This window comes from Vigna unguiculata, chromosome 2 (genome assembly GCF_004118075.2).
Source record: "Vigna unguiculata cultivar IT97K-499-35 chromosome 2, ASM411807v1, whole genome shotgun sequence".
NCBI lineage: Eukaryota > Viridiplantae > Streptophyta > Magnoliopsida > Fabales > Fabaceae > Vigna > Vigna unguiculata.
Genome location: NC_040280.1, coordinates 24028544 through 24044574, shown reverse-complemented (window position 1 = coordinate 24044574; position 16031 = coordinate 24028544). Strand labels below are relative to the sequence as shown.

Here is a 16031-nt window from a genome sequence, read left to right as displayed (position 1 = left end):
ACTTACTTCCACTTTCAAATATTATTTAAAGAAACACAAAATTATCCATTCATATTCATCTAATATTCATTGAGATTCATCTTTACATTCTTCTCAAATTTATTTCTTGAAAGAAACACACTTGTGGAAGATGCTTAGAGCATGTCTGTTTTCTCATATCCATCCAAATTTATTGAATGATTTCTGGTGTGTTTTCTCAGATATTTTTTGTAACGTTTTGGTAAAAGCGACACGAACGGTTGAAATGTGGCGACTTAGAGCCTGGCAGACAAACTCAGCAAGTGCCGTTCAATCAACAATTTCCCCAAAAAATTATAATTTCTCACCACGTACAACAAACAAAATACACTCTTTTCATATCCTATTCTAACATTATATACATTAAAATAAGACTACATCTATCTTTTACTTTTATTAATATAAAAGTTAATTTTTATTAAGATCATTCAAATATTAATACAGTAAAGTGTGGGATTGTATTCTTTGAAAGGAGCCTGAAACTACCATCTCCCCTGTGTCCATTTTATTTGTTAACACATTGCATCTCCACAATATCAAACACAGCATCGAATAAGAAGAGAGCAAGCGAAGTTGAAGAACAGAAATTCAATGGCAGAAGCGCACGTGCTGATCTTCCCTCTTCCATTGCCGGCGCATGTTGTGTCCATGCTGAAGCTCGCCGAGCTTCTGGCCCTTCAGAATCTCCGCATCACCTTCCTCACCACCGACACCATCCACAGTCGCCTCACTCGTTTCGGTGACATCCAAGTTCTCTCAGAATCCTACCCTACGCTCCATTTCAAGACCCTTTCCGATTGTTACGACGAGGGTGGCCACCCTGGATTCGGAGACCGTATCTGGGACTTCATTTCTTCCGTAACTCTCCACGCTAAGCCCTTCTTGAGAGATATTCTGCTCTCCCACACTCCTCAAATTCCCAAACTTAGTTGCGTTATTCAGGATGGAATCTTCGGAAGCCTTTCCGCTGGCGTCGCTGCTGAGTTAAACATATCCATACCAATCATTCATTTCCGAACCATTAGTTCTTGCTGCTTCTGGGCTTATATCTCTGCTACAAAGCTCCTCCAATGTCAAGAACTTCCCATCAGAGGTATGTAAGGACATTGAATAGCTGCTATAATCTCTTAATGGTTCAGCTTTTTGACTTATTAGAAAACTGTACTTATTCTTAAAGTCAAATTGCGAAGGAACTATATTATACAGTACACAAAAATTGTATAGATTCAGGAGCATTAGTGACGTGGTTAATATATATAAGATGAACTTATGATGTGAGTGGTTGTAGGAGATGACGACATGGATCGGATCATAAAAAACTTGCCAGGAATGGAGAACTTGCTTCGGTGCAGAGATCTTCCAAGTTTCTTTCGACCAAACAAACAGGGGAACTCGACTTTTGAGTCCTATGTAGATCGGAGTCGACAATCACTTGCAGCAGACGCGTTTATCCTCAACTCATTTGAGGATCTAGAAGGCCCTGTCCTCAACCAAATACGTCATCATTTTTCCAAAGTTTTCACCGTTGGCCCTCTCCACCACCATTTGATCACGAGAAAGACAGAATCCAACCAAGGAAAGGAGATTCCCAGGTTTAAGAACAGTATTTTTCAAGTAGACAGGAGCTGCATGACGTGGCTGGACGCTCAGCCTGAAGGGTCAGTGATGTATGTGAGCTTCGGAAGTAGCACTATTGTGAAAAAGGAAGATTTAATGGAGATTTGGCAGGGTTTGGTGAACAGCAAGAAGAGGTTCCTGTGGGTGATGCGGCCTGACATTGTTGCAGGAAAACACAATGAGGACGAGATACCAACTGAGGTGAAGGAAGGGACTAAAGAGAGGGGGTTCATTGTGGAGTGGGCCCCGCAAGAGGAGGTGCTGGCACACAAAGCCATTGGTGGGTTTCTGACACACAGTGGGTGGAACTCAACCCTGGAGAGCTTGGTGGCTGGTGTACCCATGATTTGTTGGCCGTACTTTGCGGATCAGCAGATTAACAGCAGGTTTGTGAGTGAGGTTTGGAAGGTTGGATTGGACATGAAAGATGTTTGTGACAGAGATGTTGTGGAGAAGATGGTAAATGATGTCATGGTTCATAGGAGGGACGAGTTTCTAAAATCAGCTCGAGCAATAGCTATGTTGGCACACAAGAGTGTGAGTCCAGGTGGTTCCTCTTACACCAGTCTCCACGATTTGATTGAGTACATTAAAGGAGAAAATAATTAACACGGCGCAATTCATCAAGTTTCCTTCTTGCAATAAATTTGTCGAATGTACCATAAAAATGTTAGAATCGTAAGCTAATACCAACTCCAAATGTGGCAACTGTAGATGATCTTTCAGAGGATGGGCACTTCTTCCAGCACCTCTGTATATTTTAATATGCATTCTTGTATCTGTTCTTATGTTTTTCCTTTCATCTTCTTCTTCCTAAACCAGTTCTCACACCTGTCCTCCATTATTGATTTTTTCTTTTTACACCTGTCTTCTTTCCCACTTTTCATCTTTTTTTCTTACTTGGGTCCCGTATCCCTGTCATGTTCTTGCGAATGCCGAAAGAGAGATTGATTGGGATAGGGTAATGAGAAACTCACATGGTAGCGAAATGTTGGTGTCGAATGAAAATTAATAGCAATATTAGGGATAAACATTTAAAATTATGGGTATAATTTAATTGAATGATCATACTTAATTGAATTATCATAAGTATGTGTATAAAATCTTACAAAAAACAGATACTTATATATAGATACATTATATAGATACATTTAAGTTTGTCACTATTAGAGTTTCTCAAACAATTAATGAAAGACATACTATTAAACAGAAAAGACATACTTGTACACAAAAATACAATTACGTTTGTTAGTGATAATGTGACATGGGTTAGCCTTTCAATTATGTTTTTGTGGTATTAGTGAACTGAAATTGGTCAAACAATTAATATGAAAATAAATAGCGTACTCAAAGTAACCATTTATTTATTGGTGTGAGGACTATCTAATTCAATGAAATGTGTACAAAATCTGATGAAAAATAAAAAAGATAGTTGTACACAGAAAACAATTTAAGTTTGTTACTATTACATTACTATGTTGTTATCTTAGTACTAAATTATGGTTTTCTGGTATCAAAGAATGTCGATTTAGTCAAACAATTAATGAGAATTGATAGCGTATTGGGGAGTAACCATTTATTGTTTTGGAAACTACGTGATCTAAGAACATGACCATGTGTACAAAATCTTACAAAAAAAATAGTTTGACACATAAAGTCATTTAAATAACACATACTAGATGACTTCCTAGACTTTGATATTTTGTCAACATCACAATAAGAAGTGATTGATTTGTATTTCATTAGTAACACGTCTAAAGAACTTAGTTATTCAATGTGCAATTTTGTGTGTAAAAGATCCTACAGAGAGAAATTATCTAATGGTGACTTAGTATATATATATATATTAGTCTTAGTGTTAAAAAAAGTTTAAAGCAATTAAGACAGGAAGTGACTGCTACTTTATTAACAACCAATTTTAATGACTAAAAGTTAGTCACTATAGTGACAAATTTACAAAATAAAAGATTATTGGTTGCTAAAATAGTCATTATTATGAATAAAAAAATTATAATTGGTCTCTAAATATGTTTTTAAAATTTAGTTACCATGAATTTAGCTAGCAAAGAAAATTTGTCACTAAACATTACCCAAGTTTTTGTTCAAAAGAGATTTGTTTTTAAATTAGTCTCTAATTAATTAGTGATCAATCTAGTGAGCAATTATAATTTTTTATTAATAATAGTGACTATTTTAATAACCAATAATTTTTTATTTTGCAAATTGGTATCTAAATTGATTAGACTAATAATTTTGTCACTAAAATTGATTGTTAATAAGACATTTTCGGACCTCCTAACAATAATACAAAATGAGGACCATCTAGTTAATATATTTTAGAAATCCTGATCGAGAACTGATTACAAAAATCATCAAAAGTGCATTTTCTCTCTCGGAAGTATGTCTTCAGTCCAAAAGTGGTCCCCTCCTCCAAATATACTCTCATATTCCACTTCCAAGAGTCTCCCTAAAAGTGAGGGTGTGTTGAGCACATTCCCTTGGCCTAGGCTCCTCAATTCCTTCATTCCACAAAAGGGGAAGGTGTCACTAACAAACCTAAAAAAAGTTAGAAATGGTAAACAAACTCAAAGAAAATGCGAAAGAAATCTCATTAATTTTAATCATGTTACTGGTAATTTTCTTAGGAAGAGTCTCTCTAAGGTCTCTTGTTCGTCTATCTTCTTCTCCATTTTTTATCTATTTGATCTCTATAAAATCCAATCTCTAAATACAAAAGTTCAAAAAAATGTAATTTTTAGAGAGAATTGGAAAAGTTAATGATTAAAATACATATTAATAGAGAATTTAATGATTTAAAGATTGTTGTAAGAATAAAAAAACATAAGTGAACTATTCATCAAGTTCATGTTAAGAGCGAATTCATAAACAACAATACACTCTAATTCTTCATATTGAATTAGCCTACTGAGAAAAACAAATCTACATCAAGTTGATTGGTTTACCCATAAATTTGAAACTTGTACCAAAATTCTGGAAAAAGAGTAATATAACAATATGCTTTAATAATTTAATTTAAAAATAAAAATATAATAAAGATACTAGTATAAAGCATTGTAAATAGTTTTAATTAAAATTTGGGTTAAATACGTTTTTCTTTTTCAAGTTTCAATGAATTTTGGAATTAGTCCATTTTCGAAACTTGATACTAATTTAGTCATTCATTTTTAGAAATGTGTGAATTTAATCCTTATTACCAAATTTTATTAAGTTTATCTGACATTTCAAGCGCATTTCATGATAGTATTTGAATTGTTTACACCGTTTGACATATTTTTGCTTCAATATTAACTTAAATATTATCATAAAATACATTTAAAATGTCAAATAAACTTAACAAAATTTGGTAAAAAGTACTAAATGTACACACTTCTAGAGATAAAAGACCAAATTGATATCAAATTTCAAAGATAGACTAATTTCAAAATTCACTGAAACTTGAGGGATTAAAACATATATAACCCTTAAAATTTCTATAAGTTCGGGGTTATCATTTATATTATATCTATTGTTGTAATTTGTAAAGTATTCATCGAAAAGTCCTATTTTCTTTTTTATTTTCTTTTGTGATAGACTATTATTAAAATATGGGGTAATCCTGTCATTGTTAATGCCGTCCAAGTTTTTAAGATCGACATTTTTCTTTTTAAAAAATAATACTTTGACGTCCTTTTAAATAAGTATAACAAATTGCAATCTTTTTAATAACATGACAATATATATTAGAATTTTAAATTAAAAACTAAAATAAATTAACTAAAAATATTATTATTTTATATTATAATATAGGTGTTTTTTTAATTTTCATCGCTGTTAACATAAAAATATGGAATCTCATGTCCTATTTGTTGTATTCTTGATTTCCTCAACATTTAAAGTCGTGTCTTTTAGTATACGAGCTATTAACATGTGGCCAAGCCAACTTTTAATAAGACAATCACACCAAACCAAGGACCATACGGGTTATTTTTTTCTTATATCTTATAAAATTATATTATTTTCTCTCGTTAAAAGTGCATCCTTCTAGATACTTACCAAGATGTTCCTAAAAATTACTAGGTTATAAATAAACCGTTTGTATTCAAACTTTTAATTGGTGGTAGTTGAGTAATCTAAGTTCAAGCTTATTACCGTCAAAAAGAAAACCATTAAGGAGGAGATCAATGGCCGGGGCACACGTAGTGATGTTTCCATGTCCATTGCAGGGCCATGTACGGCCCATGCTGAAACTCGCAGAGCTTCTTGCACTTCACCATCTCCATGTCACCTTCCTCAACACTCAGAGTAGTCACAACCGTCTCACTCGTTACGGTGACATTCAATCTCTCTCAGCCTCCTACCCCACGCTCCATTTCAACACCATTGCTGATTGCTACAGCCATGGCAACCACCCTGGATCCGGAGACACTACCATGGGCGACATAATACTTTCCACAACTCTACACGCCAAACCCCTCTTGAGAAATATTCTGCTCGCCCACACTCCTGAAATTCCCAAAGTTACCTCCATTATTCAGGATGGCATCTTCGGAAGCCTTTCCAATGACTTGGCTTCTGAGTTAGGGATACGAATAACAATCCTTCATTTTCGAACCAGCAGTCCCTGTTGCTTCTGGCCTTATTTCTGGCTTCCAAACCTCTTCAAAACCAACGAACTTCCCATTAGAGGTATGTGGAGAACTCCGATCAACTCTTTCATTTCTCTTCGGGTATTAACACAAGAAAAATTGCTTCTTTTCAGAAAAATTGTGTTTATAGTTAATTAATGATGAAGAATGTTACTGGTTGTGTAGGAGATGAGGACATGGATCGCATCATAAGCAATATGCCAGGCATGGAAAACTTGCTTCGCTGCAGAGATCTCCCTAGTTTCTGCAGACCAGGAACAAAAGGGAACTTGTCTATTGACTGGGTTTCGTTCCAGACCAAACAATCACTTTTAGCAGACGCGTTGATACTCAACACGTTTGAGGAGTTAGATCGCCTTGTCCTCTCTCAGATACGTCTTCACTTCCCCAAAGTCTACACCCTGGGCCCTCTCCACCACCATTTGAACGTGAGAAAAGCAGAAACCAATGAAGCAAATGACACTCCTTCGATTCGGAATAGTTTTTTTGAAGAGGACAAAAGCTGCATGGCGTGGCTTGACGCTCAGGCTCAAGGGTCGGTGTTATATGTGAGTTTCGGCAGTTCAACGGTCGTGACAAGGCAGGAACTGATGGAGTTTTGGCATGGTTTGGTTAACAGCAAGAAACGGTTCTTGTGGGTGATGCGGCCTGATTTGGTGGTGGGAAGAGAGAACGGTGACCGGATACCGGAAGAGCTGGAGGAAGGGACTAAAGAGAGAGGGTTCATGGTGGAGTGGGCGCCGCAAGAGGAGGTGCTGGCCCACAAGGCCATTGGTGGGTTTTTGACACACAGTGGGTGGAACTCAACGTTGGAGAGTTTGGTGGCTGGTGTGCCCATGATTTGTTGGCCCTATTTTGCTGATCAGCAGGTTAACAGCAGGTTTGTGAGTGATGTTTGGAAGGTTGGATTGGACATGAAAGATGTTTGTGACAGAGATGTTGTGGAGAAGATGGTAAATGATATCATGGTTCATAGGAGGGATGAGTTTCTGAAATCAGCTCAAGCAATGGCTGTGCTGGCTCACCAGAGTGTGAGTCCTGGTGGTTCTTCTCACTCCAGCATGCAAGAGTTGATTCCTTACATAAAATCAGTGAGTAAGGAAAATAACTAAACCAGCAAATGCACAATTGCATATTGATCGCATTTTCTTCTACGTTACTTAATCTGTCATACATTGTGATGTTTCAGTCCACCTTAATTAGAAGAACCAATTGCAAATGCAGTTAGGTTCTGTTTTGGTAGAAGTTTATGTGCTGCAAACTGGTAATGAAGCAAAACTGCTTGTTTCAAATCAAATGTATTCACTTCATCATCTTTAACCAAATCACTTGTTAAACATTTACCATTTTCAATAGCTTAGTTAAAGACTCTCCCACATTCAGGTAGGAACATATTACGTTTACCGTGTAACTCGGTATAACATTATTACTTGGTGACATAAATGAAAGATTTTTGAGGAAAATGATATTTTCACTCTTTTAAATCTGTTGTGAAGGCAAATATTTAATTTTTGGATAATGATATTTTGACTATTAAATTTTTACAACTTTCTCTTACAATATGTGATTTTGAAATATTAAGAATGAGAAAATGAAAAAAATAAAAAATCATTTAGAAGAGGCGCCTAAGATTGTAAGAGAAAGTTGTCAAAATTTAGTAGTCAAAAGTTATTTTCCTTAATTTTGATATACTAAAAAGACAATTTTTCTATTATTGCACCTCTCACGTTGTTTCGAAATCAACCACAACTTTGGGAATGTTGCACCTTTATTGTAATTTTCTATTACTCACGATTAGTTTTTACTCATTTGTAGTTAGGTTTTTCTTGTAATGTTTACTTCAGGCAATAAATTTATTAAATAACTTTTAAATATTTATTGAATATTATATATGTTGACAAGTTAAATTTAAACCATTATTAGGTATTTTCTAAAAATAATATTTGAAGAATAATATTCAAGTTTAAATATTTTATATTTTTATTTAATACTAAAATTTATTCCGTTGGTATTTTCTATAATAAATATTTGTAAATTAACTTTAAAAATAATTTTAATATTATATAATTTTTATTTATAAAACTTGAAAATTTTAATAAAGTTACTTCATTTAAAGATTAAATTATATAGTCAAATATAATTTTTTCATTTTAAATATGTTTAATATTTTTTAAATTTTAATTTTTTAAATTTGTCATTTACAGCAAACATTTGTTTAAGTTGACATTTTGATCTCTTGAGAGTTAGATGTAGACTTAATTGAGATTGGAACTTATGAAATTTTGAGAGTCATATTACAACTGGGATATTATGAATCATATAATTACAATATAAAATATTAAGAGTGTTTAAAATTTTTAAAATTTGTGAAAAACTAAGAGATATAAAAAATATATGATAGATATAAGAAGTATGTTATAAGAGAAAGAATTTGTTATTTTATTTTTTTCATATACTTTCTCTATATATATATAATATATATAATTAAATAACTTCACTTTATTTTTTTTAAAAATAAAATCATAAAATTATTAATTTGATAATTTTTGCTTTCTAAATGCAGATTTAGCGGAAGCGAATGTACAGTCAAGTTTTCAATTCTTAATTAAAAGATATATATTTATATTGTTCTTTAGAATATCTAATGTAAATGTACAAAACATCTTTTCAACTTTTAGACATTTCGTGCCATTTTCTCAAACTCTGTTTTTTTTCTTCTCCTTTTGATAATTTCTCTTTGCAATAATAGATCCTCTTGCAAATGATAGAAGTTATTAAACTCAAATCTACAATCTAGAACCTCTGACAGTTGATGGAAAAGATGATGGCATATTTAATGATGCAAAAAGGACATAAGAAACCACCAAATCATTGAAACATAACATGTTAGAAGGCGAATTCACTTTTAACATGTAGAGAGACATTGTCACTTTGAACCATTATGAGACAAAGACAATGCTATATCATACTAAGCAAAGAAAACCAAATTCTCAAACGTGTCGATCGTCCAGAGGAGGGAATGCGGAAACTACATATAAATTGTCAAAGAATACTTATTCTATTGCAAATGGGGATGATAATATCTAGATCTGATGGATAATCACAAAAGTATATATGTAAATGGCTATTTGTTTTTATTAAATATCAGTTTTGTTCAAATATTTTTTGGATGAGTGCAAGTGTTTATTAGTTCTAAGTTATTCGATAAAACCAAACCTAAAAAAATTAAGTTGAGTTTCACTTATAATCGGATATTAAATATAGTTTAACTTAAGTTAACTGTTCCGAGTTAAAAGATAAATTTAGTATGAGTAGTCGATCATTGGTGTAAAAAGTGATTTTGAAATTATTTAATAGGTTTTAAAAGAAAGTAAGTCTTTAAAAAATCAATTACATTTTAGAATTATAAGTTTCGGTTCTAAAATATTTAAAACCTTCTTTTAACACTCCATTTTCCTTTCATTTCGAAAGCAGGGAGAGTTTTGTTCACTTATCTTGCGTTTTTTTTTTCTCTGTTTCATAATCTTTTCTCCTAATGCAAGCCTTTTTTTTTTGTGTGTGTAGGTTTTCCATATTAGACGCATTTCCTCACTTGGTGCTCTTAATTGTTTGTAAGCTTGCGGTATATATATATATATATATATATATATATATATATATATATATATATATATATATATATATATATATATATATATATATATATATATATATATATATATATATATATATATTTAAAATTATATATATTATATATTTTTATTGTTTAAAAAGTAAAATAAAAATTAGTTTGATGGATTAATAACTGGATTAAAGAGATTAAGGTTTTATATCTGGTTATAAGGTTTATCCACAACAAGTCATCAAAAAAGTATGAAATAAAAGAAAGACATATTAGAAAAAAGAAATTAGAGAAGAGAGAACAAATATGCATACTCACACGATCTCATGAATAAGTATCCTATATGATATATGTATGTTAGATTTATGATTCTTTCATTACGATATTTCTCTCAAATTAAGTTTCTCCAAATTAGTATGAACCCTAACTATGATTTTAGGATTTTTTTTATATAAAATTAGCATGAACCCTAATTATATTTTCTCAAATTAGTATAACCCAACATTATAAAATGTTGCTATTTTTGTATTTTCAACTGCATACAATGAATTAGTTGAATACTCTTGAATTGAAATAAAAATTAGAATACTTATTTATGTGAATTCAAAAAATTGAAAAAATTAAAAATTGAAAAGTTTGAATTGCATGATTTAAATAAAAAAAATTAATTAAAAAAATTATATACAAAACATCTAATTTGGCACCCCTAGATATTTTCACCAAGTTCCGCCACTGCTTGCAGTTGACTTTGAGATTATTATTGAGTTAGTTATAGTGAATTTATATAACAGTTTAATAAATTAGTTTCTTTGAGTTTTATTTTATTTTATGCATATGATATTGCATGTGATTCTTTCTAAGATAGTTAAATTATAGAAATAAATTGAAACTATATTTTAAAAAAAGAAAGAATAGGCTTCACTTCAAGACATAATCGAAACGTAAAGTAAATAATAATGAGTTGGAATTCGCGAACCAACCCGACCCACCATGGGTTTTGGTTTGGTTGGGTTGAAAATTTTTTACAAATTTTAATACGAATAAATTTTTGACCTGACCCACATAGAATCCGACTTACCCGGGTTGAACTCATTGTGAGTCGAGTTGGCTTACCAACACACAAATAAAATGTTACATAAGTGTTTTTTATTATGTTGGACTTTGCATTTGGGTCAGGTTATGTTGTTTTTTTAGCCAACACATTGGTATTTGTGTAATTTTGGTTTGTAGTTGGAGTTTAACATCCTTTTGGATTGCATTTGGATTATATTGAAATTTATTTAGATTTTAATTATAATTATAATTTTGTTTTTTTGAGATTGAAAAAAAAATATTTTCTTTTTAATTAAGTGAAGTGAGCCAACTCGTTTAACCTATCAACCTGTGGAGGGCCATATTGGATTCAAATTTTTTTGACTCGCTAATAAGTAAGTCGGGTTGGGTTGGCTCACTAAGTGACTAACCCGTGATAGGTCAAGCCGGGTTACTCGTTTTGACGATTCTAGAGATCTGGTTAACATTTATTTTTAAAATATTTCTTTAAGTTAAAATAAATAGATGTTGACATAATATTTTTTGAAATATTTGTACAAACTAATATAAAATAAAATATATTTATTTTTTAAAATTTAATTTAATAAAAATTTAAACAAAATTTATTAAATATTTTAAATAACGTAATTAAAAATTTAATATAGTATGATATATGTTAATTGGATGTAAAAAAATATAATATCGATATTCATAAATAAAAAAAAAACTCAAAAAAATAAATTATTAGATGTTGACATTTGTAGAACAAAATTAAACACCAAATATTGCCATCGATAAATAAAAAGAAAACATAATACTGTATATCGACATCCGTAACACATAAAGAATTAAAAAAAATAAAATACATATCAACATAACAAAACAAGACACCGATCAACATCCGTAGAAGAAAAAAGAAATTGGAGTAAAATCAATTTGAAACAAAAAAAATATATATATATATATATATATATATATATATATATTTACTTTTAGTTGAGAGACGAAGTAATAATTTAAAATAAAAATACTAGTAGAGAAGAAATATTTGGAGGGCAGGAGAAGTCCCCTTACCTCCATGTCCAAGCATGTCAGGCCCAAATACTTTGCTTCCTTAGAAACCCAATCTTGTTGGGCAGCCATAGTGGTTTATTTTCATTTTAGCGGGTTATTGTCGTTTAAGGAAGGGGTTTAGATTTAAATGTCATTTTGGTAAAACTAGGGGGTTTAGATAGCATATCTTCAATAATATTATAGTCTAATTTACTATCACGCCACCTCCATAATTTCCTCCTGCACCTTCATAAATTTTCAAGTTTCAAATTTACTTTTTTAGTTTCAGTTTTATATTATGTATATTATTATATAAAAAAAATTCTGTTTAGTGTTTAAATATATATATATATATATATATATATATATATATATATATATAATTTTATCTTTTAAGTAGCACTTTTTAATTTAACTAATTTTCGAAATTAAATAAATAAAAATTATTTACAAAATTAATAAAATCATTTGAAATCAAATTATTAAAATTATTTATGTTTTTTTATAATTTTTTTTTATTATTATACAAAATATAAATACACATACATTACATATGTGTATCTTTACTATTATATGTTGTACTAAAGTTCTAAATTATACTATCCAAAACATTAAACATCAATATTTTTATATTTGAGAATGTAAAATTCAAAATAAAAATATATTTTAAAATAAATAATTTAAAATACAAAATTTGTACTTCACAATATTCATAATAGATGAAGGAACTGACCTCTCTTATGATTAGCTTGAACATGTGTTTCCTACTCAATGAGTCTCATTAGGAGAGTTAGTCACATCTCTGTCCAACATCATGCAGTAGTATTTGTGGTATAGATAATAATATTTTAATTTATTTTTAGTCTATTATTCTAATTATCTTTAGATTATCATATTATATTATTAAAAAATTTAAAATAAATAATTAAAAAATAATCATAATGATAAGATAAGATCAAAATAGATCAAAATATTATTAAGGTTGAGATATTATATGGAAAATAATAGTATTGGAATGGATTCCGTAACTTTGCATGTCCTCCGGGTGTTGAAATCAGAAAATTTCACTAGTCATCACCCACTTTACCTCCTTTGCTGCCACGTTGCCTCTTGCATTTGTGTCAACGCCGAAAGATATAAAACTAAAATTAGATGTCTCTAGCCTCTTTTTATATTTCAGATGGTGAATTTTAAAATACATTGTTTATTTTATATTTTAGATTATGTATTTTGAAATATTAAATTTGTATTTTAGATTATATAGTTTTTTTATTTTTTTTTCTGAATTATATATTCTAAATATAATTTTTTGTATTTTGAATTAAAATTATAAAATATAATTGTTATATTTAAAATTATATGTATTAATATTTAACGATCAGAATTATATAATTTTGATCTTTAAATTATGGAATTTTAAAAAGTTTTAAATTGAAATTTTACACCATGCTCTTACGTGGGTGATTAATGCAGACAAATGATAAGGGCGATGAACTTGAACAATACTTATATTCTTTTTTAATGATTTGAAAGTGAAGCATTGATGCTGATTTGAGGGATATGTGATTTCATCTCATTATGAGATTGGAGAATGATTTAGCTAATTTTATATAATTATTTTCATTATGCTTTTTGTAGTTGTTTTTGCAGTGCCAATAGAATTTCTTAACTTTTTTTTTATTCCAACCTCAAGTCTTTTATTTAACCGGTTCTGTTTTTTTGAATCAATTTCATTTCATTTTGTTTTTGGTGTCATTCAAACTATGTCAACCATGCATCAATCCTTTTAACTTAAAATATTAAATCTTTTGAATCAAATATATTTTAATTTTTTTTTTCAATTAATAAATATTTATAGTATTTTTATTTATGATAATAATATATAAAAAACTAATTACAACTTATCTAATATCATTTTATTATACCTTTTTAACATCAAGAACAATTAGGTCATTTTACATTTTCATCTATTAAATTTAATTTTTTTTAGTCACATCTAGGGATGTCAACGGGGCGGGTAGGGTACGGGTAGTAGTTCCCCCGTATCCTACCCGCTAAATAAATATTCGCCCCGTACCCGTACCCATATCCGTCGGGTATCCGTTATGCGGGTACCCGTCTATTTTTTTCATATCCGCGGGTATTTACAAAAATATTTTAAAAAATAATTATTTAACCATAATTATTGTTTGGATCGACTAGTTCCCTTTCTCCGATTGATTCTTAAAAAACAAACAAATAAAAAATCACTACCAATTTATATTGTAGTTTATTTTTGAATAAAATATTAAAGAAATTACTAACTTAATCAATATCCACCTCTTGCAACATTGTATAAAGTTTCATGTTGTCCAATTTTAATCTAGAAGAGCCTTAAAACATAAGGAGTTCAGTAAAAATTTATAACAATCACTTAATTAAAATATCTAAGTAAAAATGTTAATTTCATTACCTTCCATATTGGTCCATAACCAGTCTTAAAGACACATCAATGCCTCCACAGTATATGGAAGTAATTTACTCATTTGTGGGGTAAGAATCTGACCACCATTATTGAATGAAGACTCATAATGTTTTTACTAATATATATATATATATATATATATATATATATATATATATATATATACTTTTTCTGAATTAAAGTTTTTACTAATATAATGAAGACTCATAATGTTTTGACTCATTTGTGGGGTAATAATTTTTCTGAATTAAAGTTTAGCGGGTACGGGTATGCACGGATACGGATACTATGATATCCGTACCCGCCCCGTTAACATGCGGGTATCAAAAATACCCATACCCACGGGTAGCGGGTATCCATTTTTAATATCCATTTTCTATTTGTTGCGGATTTTATCCGCGGATATCCACGGGTACGGATTTTTTTGACATCCCTAGTCACATCAATCAAATTTCTTTATAAGTTTTCACAAACATTACTCTCAAATCCACTTTATTATCACTTTCAAATTCATAAAAAACAACAATATAAATATCACATTCTAATCGACCAAAATTAATTATCTCCCTTTCCTTCTAAAAACAGTAAAATATTCTTGATAGAATCTGGAATTCTTCCATGAGTTTAAATTCAAAAAATATATATTATGTCAAGTAGTCATCAATTTATTTGAGTCACATTGATTTAATTAAAAAAAAGAAAACTGAGGTATATTTCTTTATGAATATTTAGCGTGGTATACAACCAGCTTTTCTCGTAAGAGAAATTAGTTTGAAGAAAAAATTCAATTTATGTTTTATATATTGGAAGATAATTAAGTAGGTTTTCCTTATTTGGTGTCTAACTTGAAGGACCTTAAGAAGATAAAAATAAATCCACCTGACAATGAAGTACCTTGGTATGTCAACTGTCATCTTTATAACTAATAATGAAATAAGAAGAGAAGATAAAAAAAATGTATTATAAGAAGTTAATTTAGGAGAGTACAAATTAAGACGGTAAATAAATTAAAGAATGTAAAAAAATTATATTATCATAAATAATATATAGTTTAATTGTATGAATAAATAAATAACTCTAACATAGGTTAACCAACTTTGTAAATAAAATCTGGGAACGAATCCATTGCAATCCTTATGTGAGCAGTTGCATAACATCCCTTTCATTTAGTTGTTGCCCCCACCTTGAATTTTGATTAACAAAACTGTTGAAAACAACAAACAATGTGCATATAATCTCATTTTGGTTGGTCCAGTTTGAAGCTAACCAAAACTTTGCTAAACCCTTTTTAAAATTAAGGGTCCCCACAAATCCTTGTGCTTATCCACTCATGCACTTTAAGACGTCAATGGAATTCAGTTAAGCCACTTCCCTAACTGAACTCACATATGGGTCACTTGGTGAAGTTGGTGGGGGGTTGCGTTTTAAATTCCACAAATTATAAATTAATAAGTTTAATTGCACCATTTTATTCTAATAATTTCAATTAAATATTGAAGTGTTACAAATACGAGATTTTAGTTATATTAATTAATTTTTGAGAAAATTTAGTAGTTATTTATATTATTCATCTCTGTAT

At 30.0% G+C, this 16031-nt stretch overlaps 2 protein-coding genes across 2 annotated transcripts; both read left to right on the top strand.

Annotated features, from left to right (window-relative positions):
• The first annotated feature begins 457 nt into the window (after positions 1 to 457).
• LOC114166713 (7-deoxyloganetic acid glucosyltransferase-like) lies at positions 458 to 2453 on the top strand. The gene is made up of 2 exons (XM_028051496.1): positions 458 to 1111; positions 1307 to 2453. The coding sequence occupies exons 1-2, from the start codon at positions 610 to 612 to the stop codon at positions 2242 to 2244; spliced, it is 1440 nt and encodes a 479-aa protein (XP_027907297.1). The 5' UTR covers positions 458 to 609; the 3' UTR covers positions 2245 to 2453.
• Positions 2454 to 5766: 3313 nt separating this feature from the next.
• LOC114174186 (7-deoxyloganetic acid glucosyltransferase-like) lies at positions 5767 to 7617 on the top strand. Its single transcript, XM_028058975.1, has 2 exons — positions 5767 to 6321; positions 6447 to 7617. The coding sequence occupies exons 1-2, from the start codon at positions 5817 to 5819 to the stop codon at positions 7391 to 7393; spliced, it is 1452 nt and encodes a 483-aa protein (XP_027914776.1). The 5' UTR covers positions 5767 to 5816; the 3' UTR covers positions 7394 to 7617.
• The last annotated feature ends 8414 nt before the right edge of the window (positions 7618 to 16031 follow it).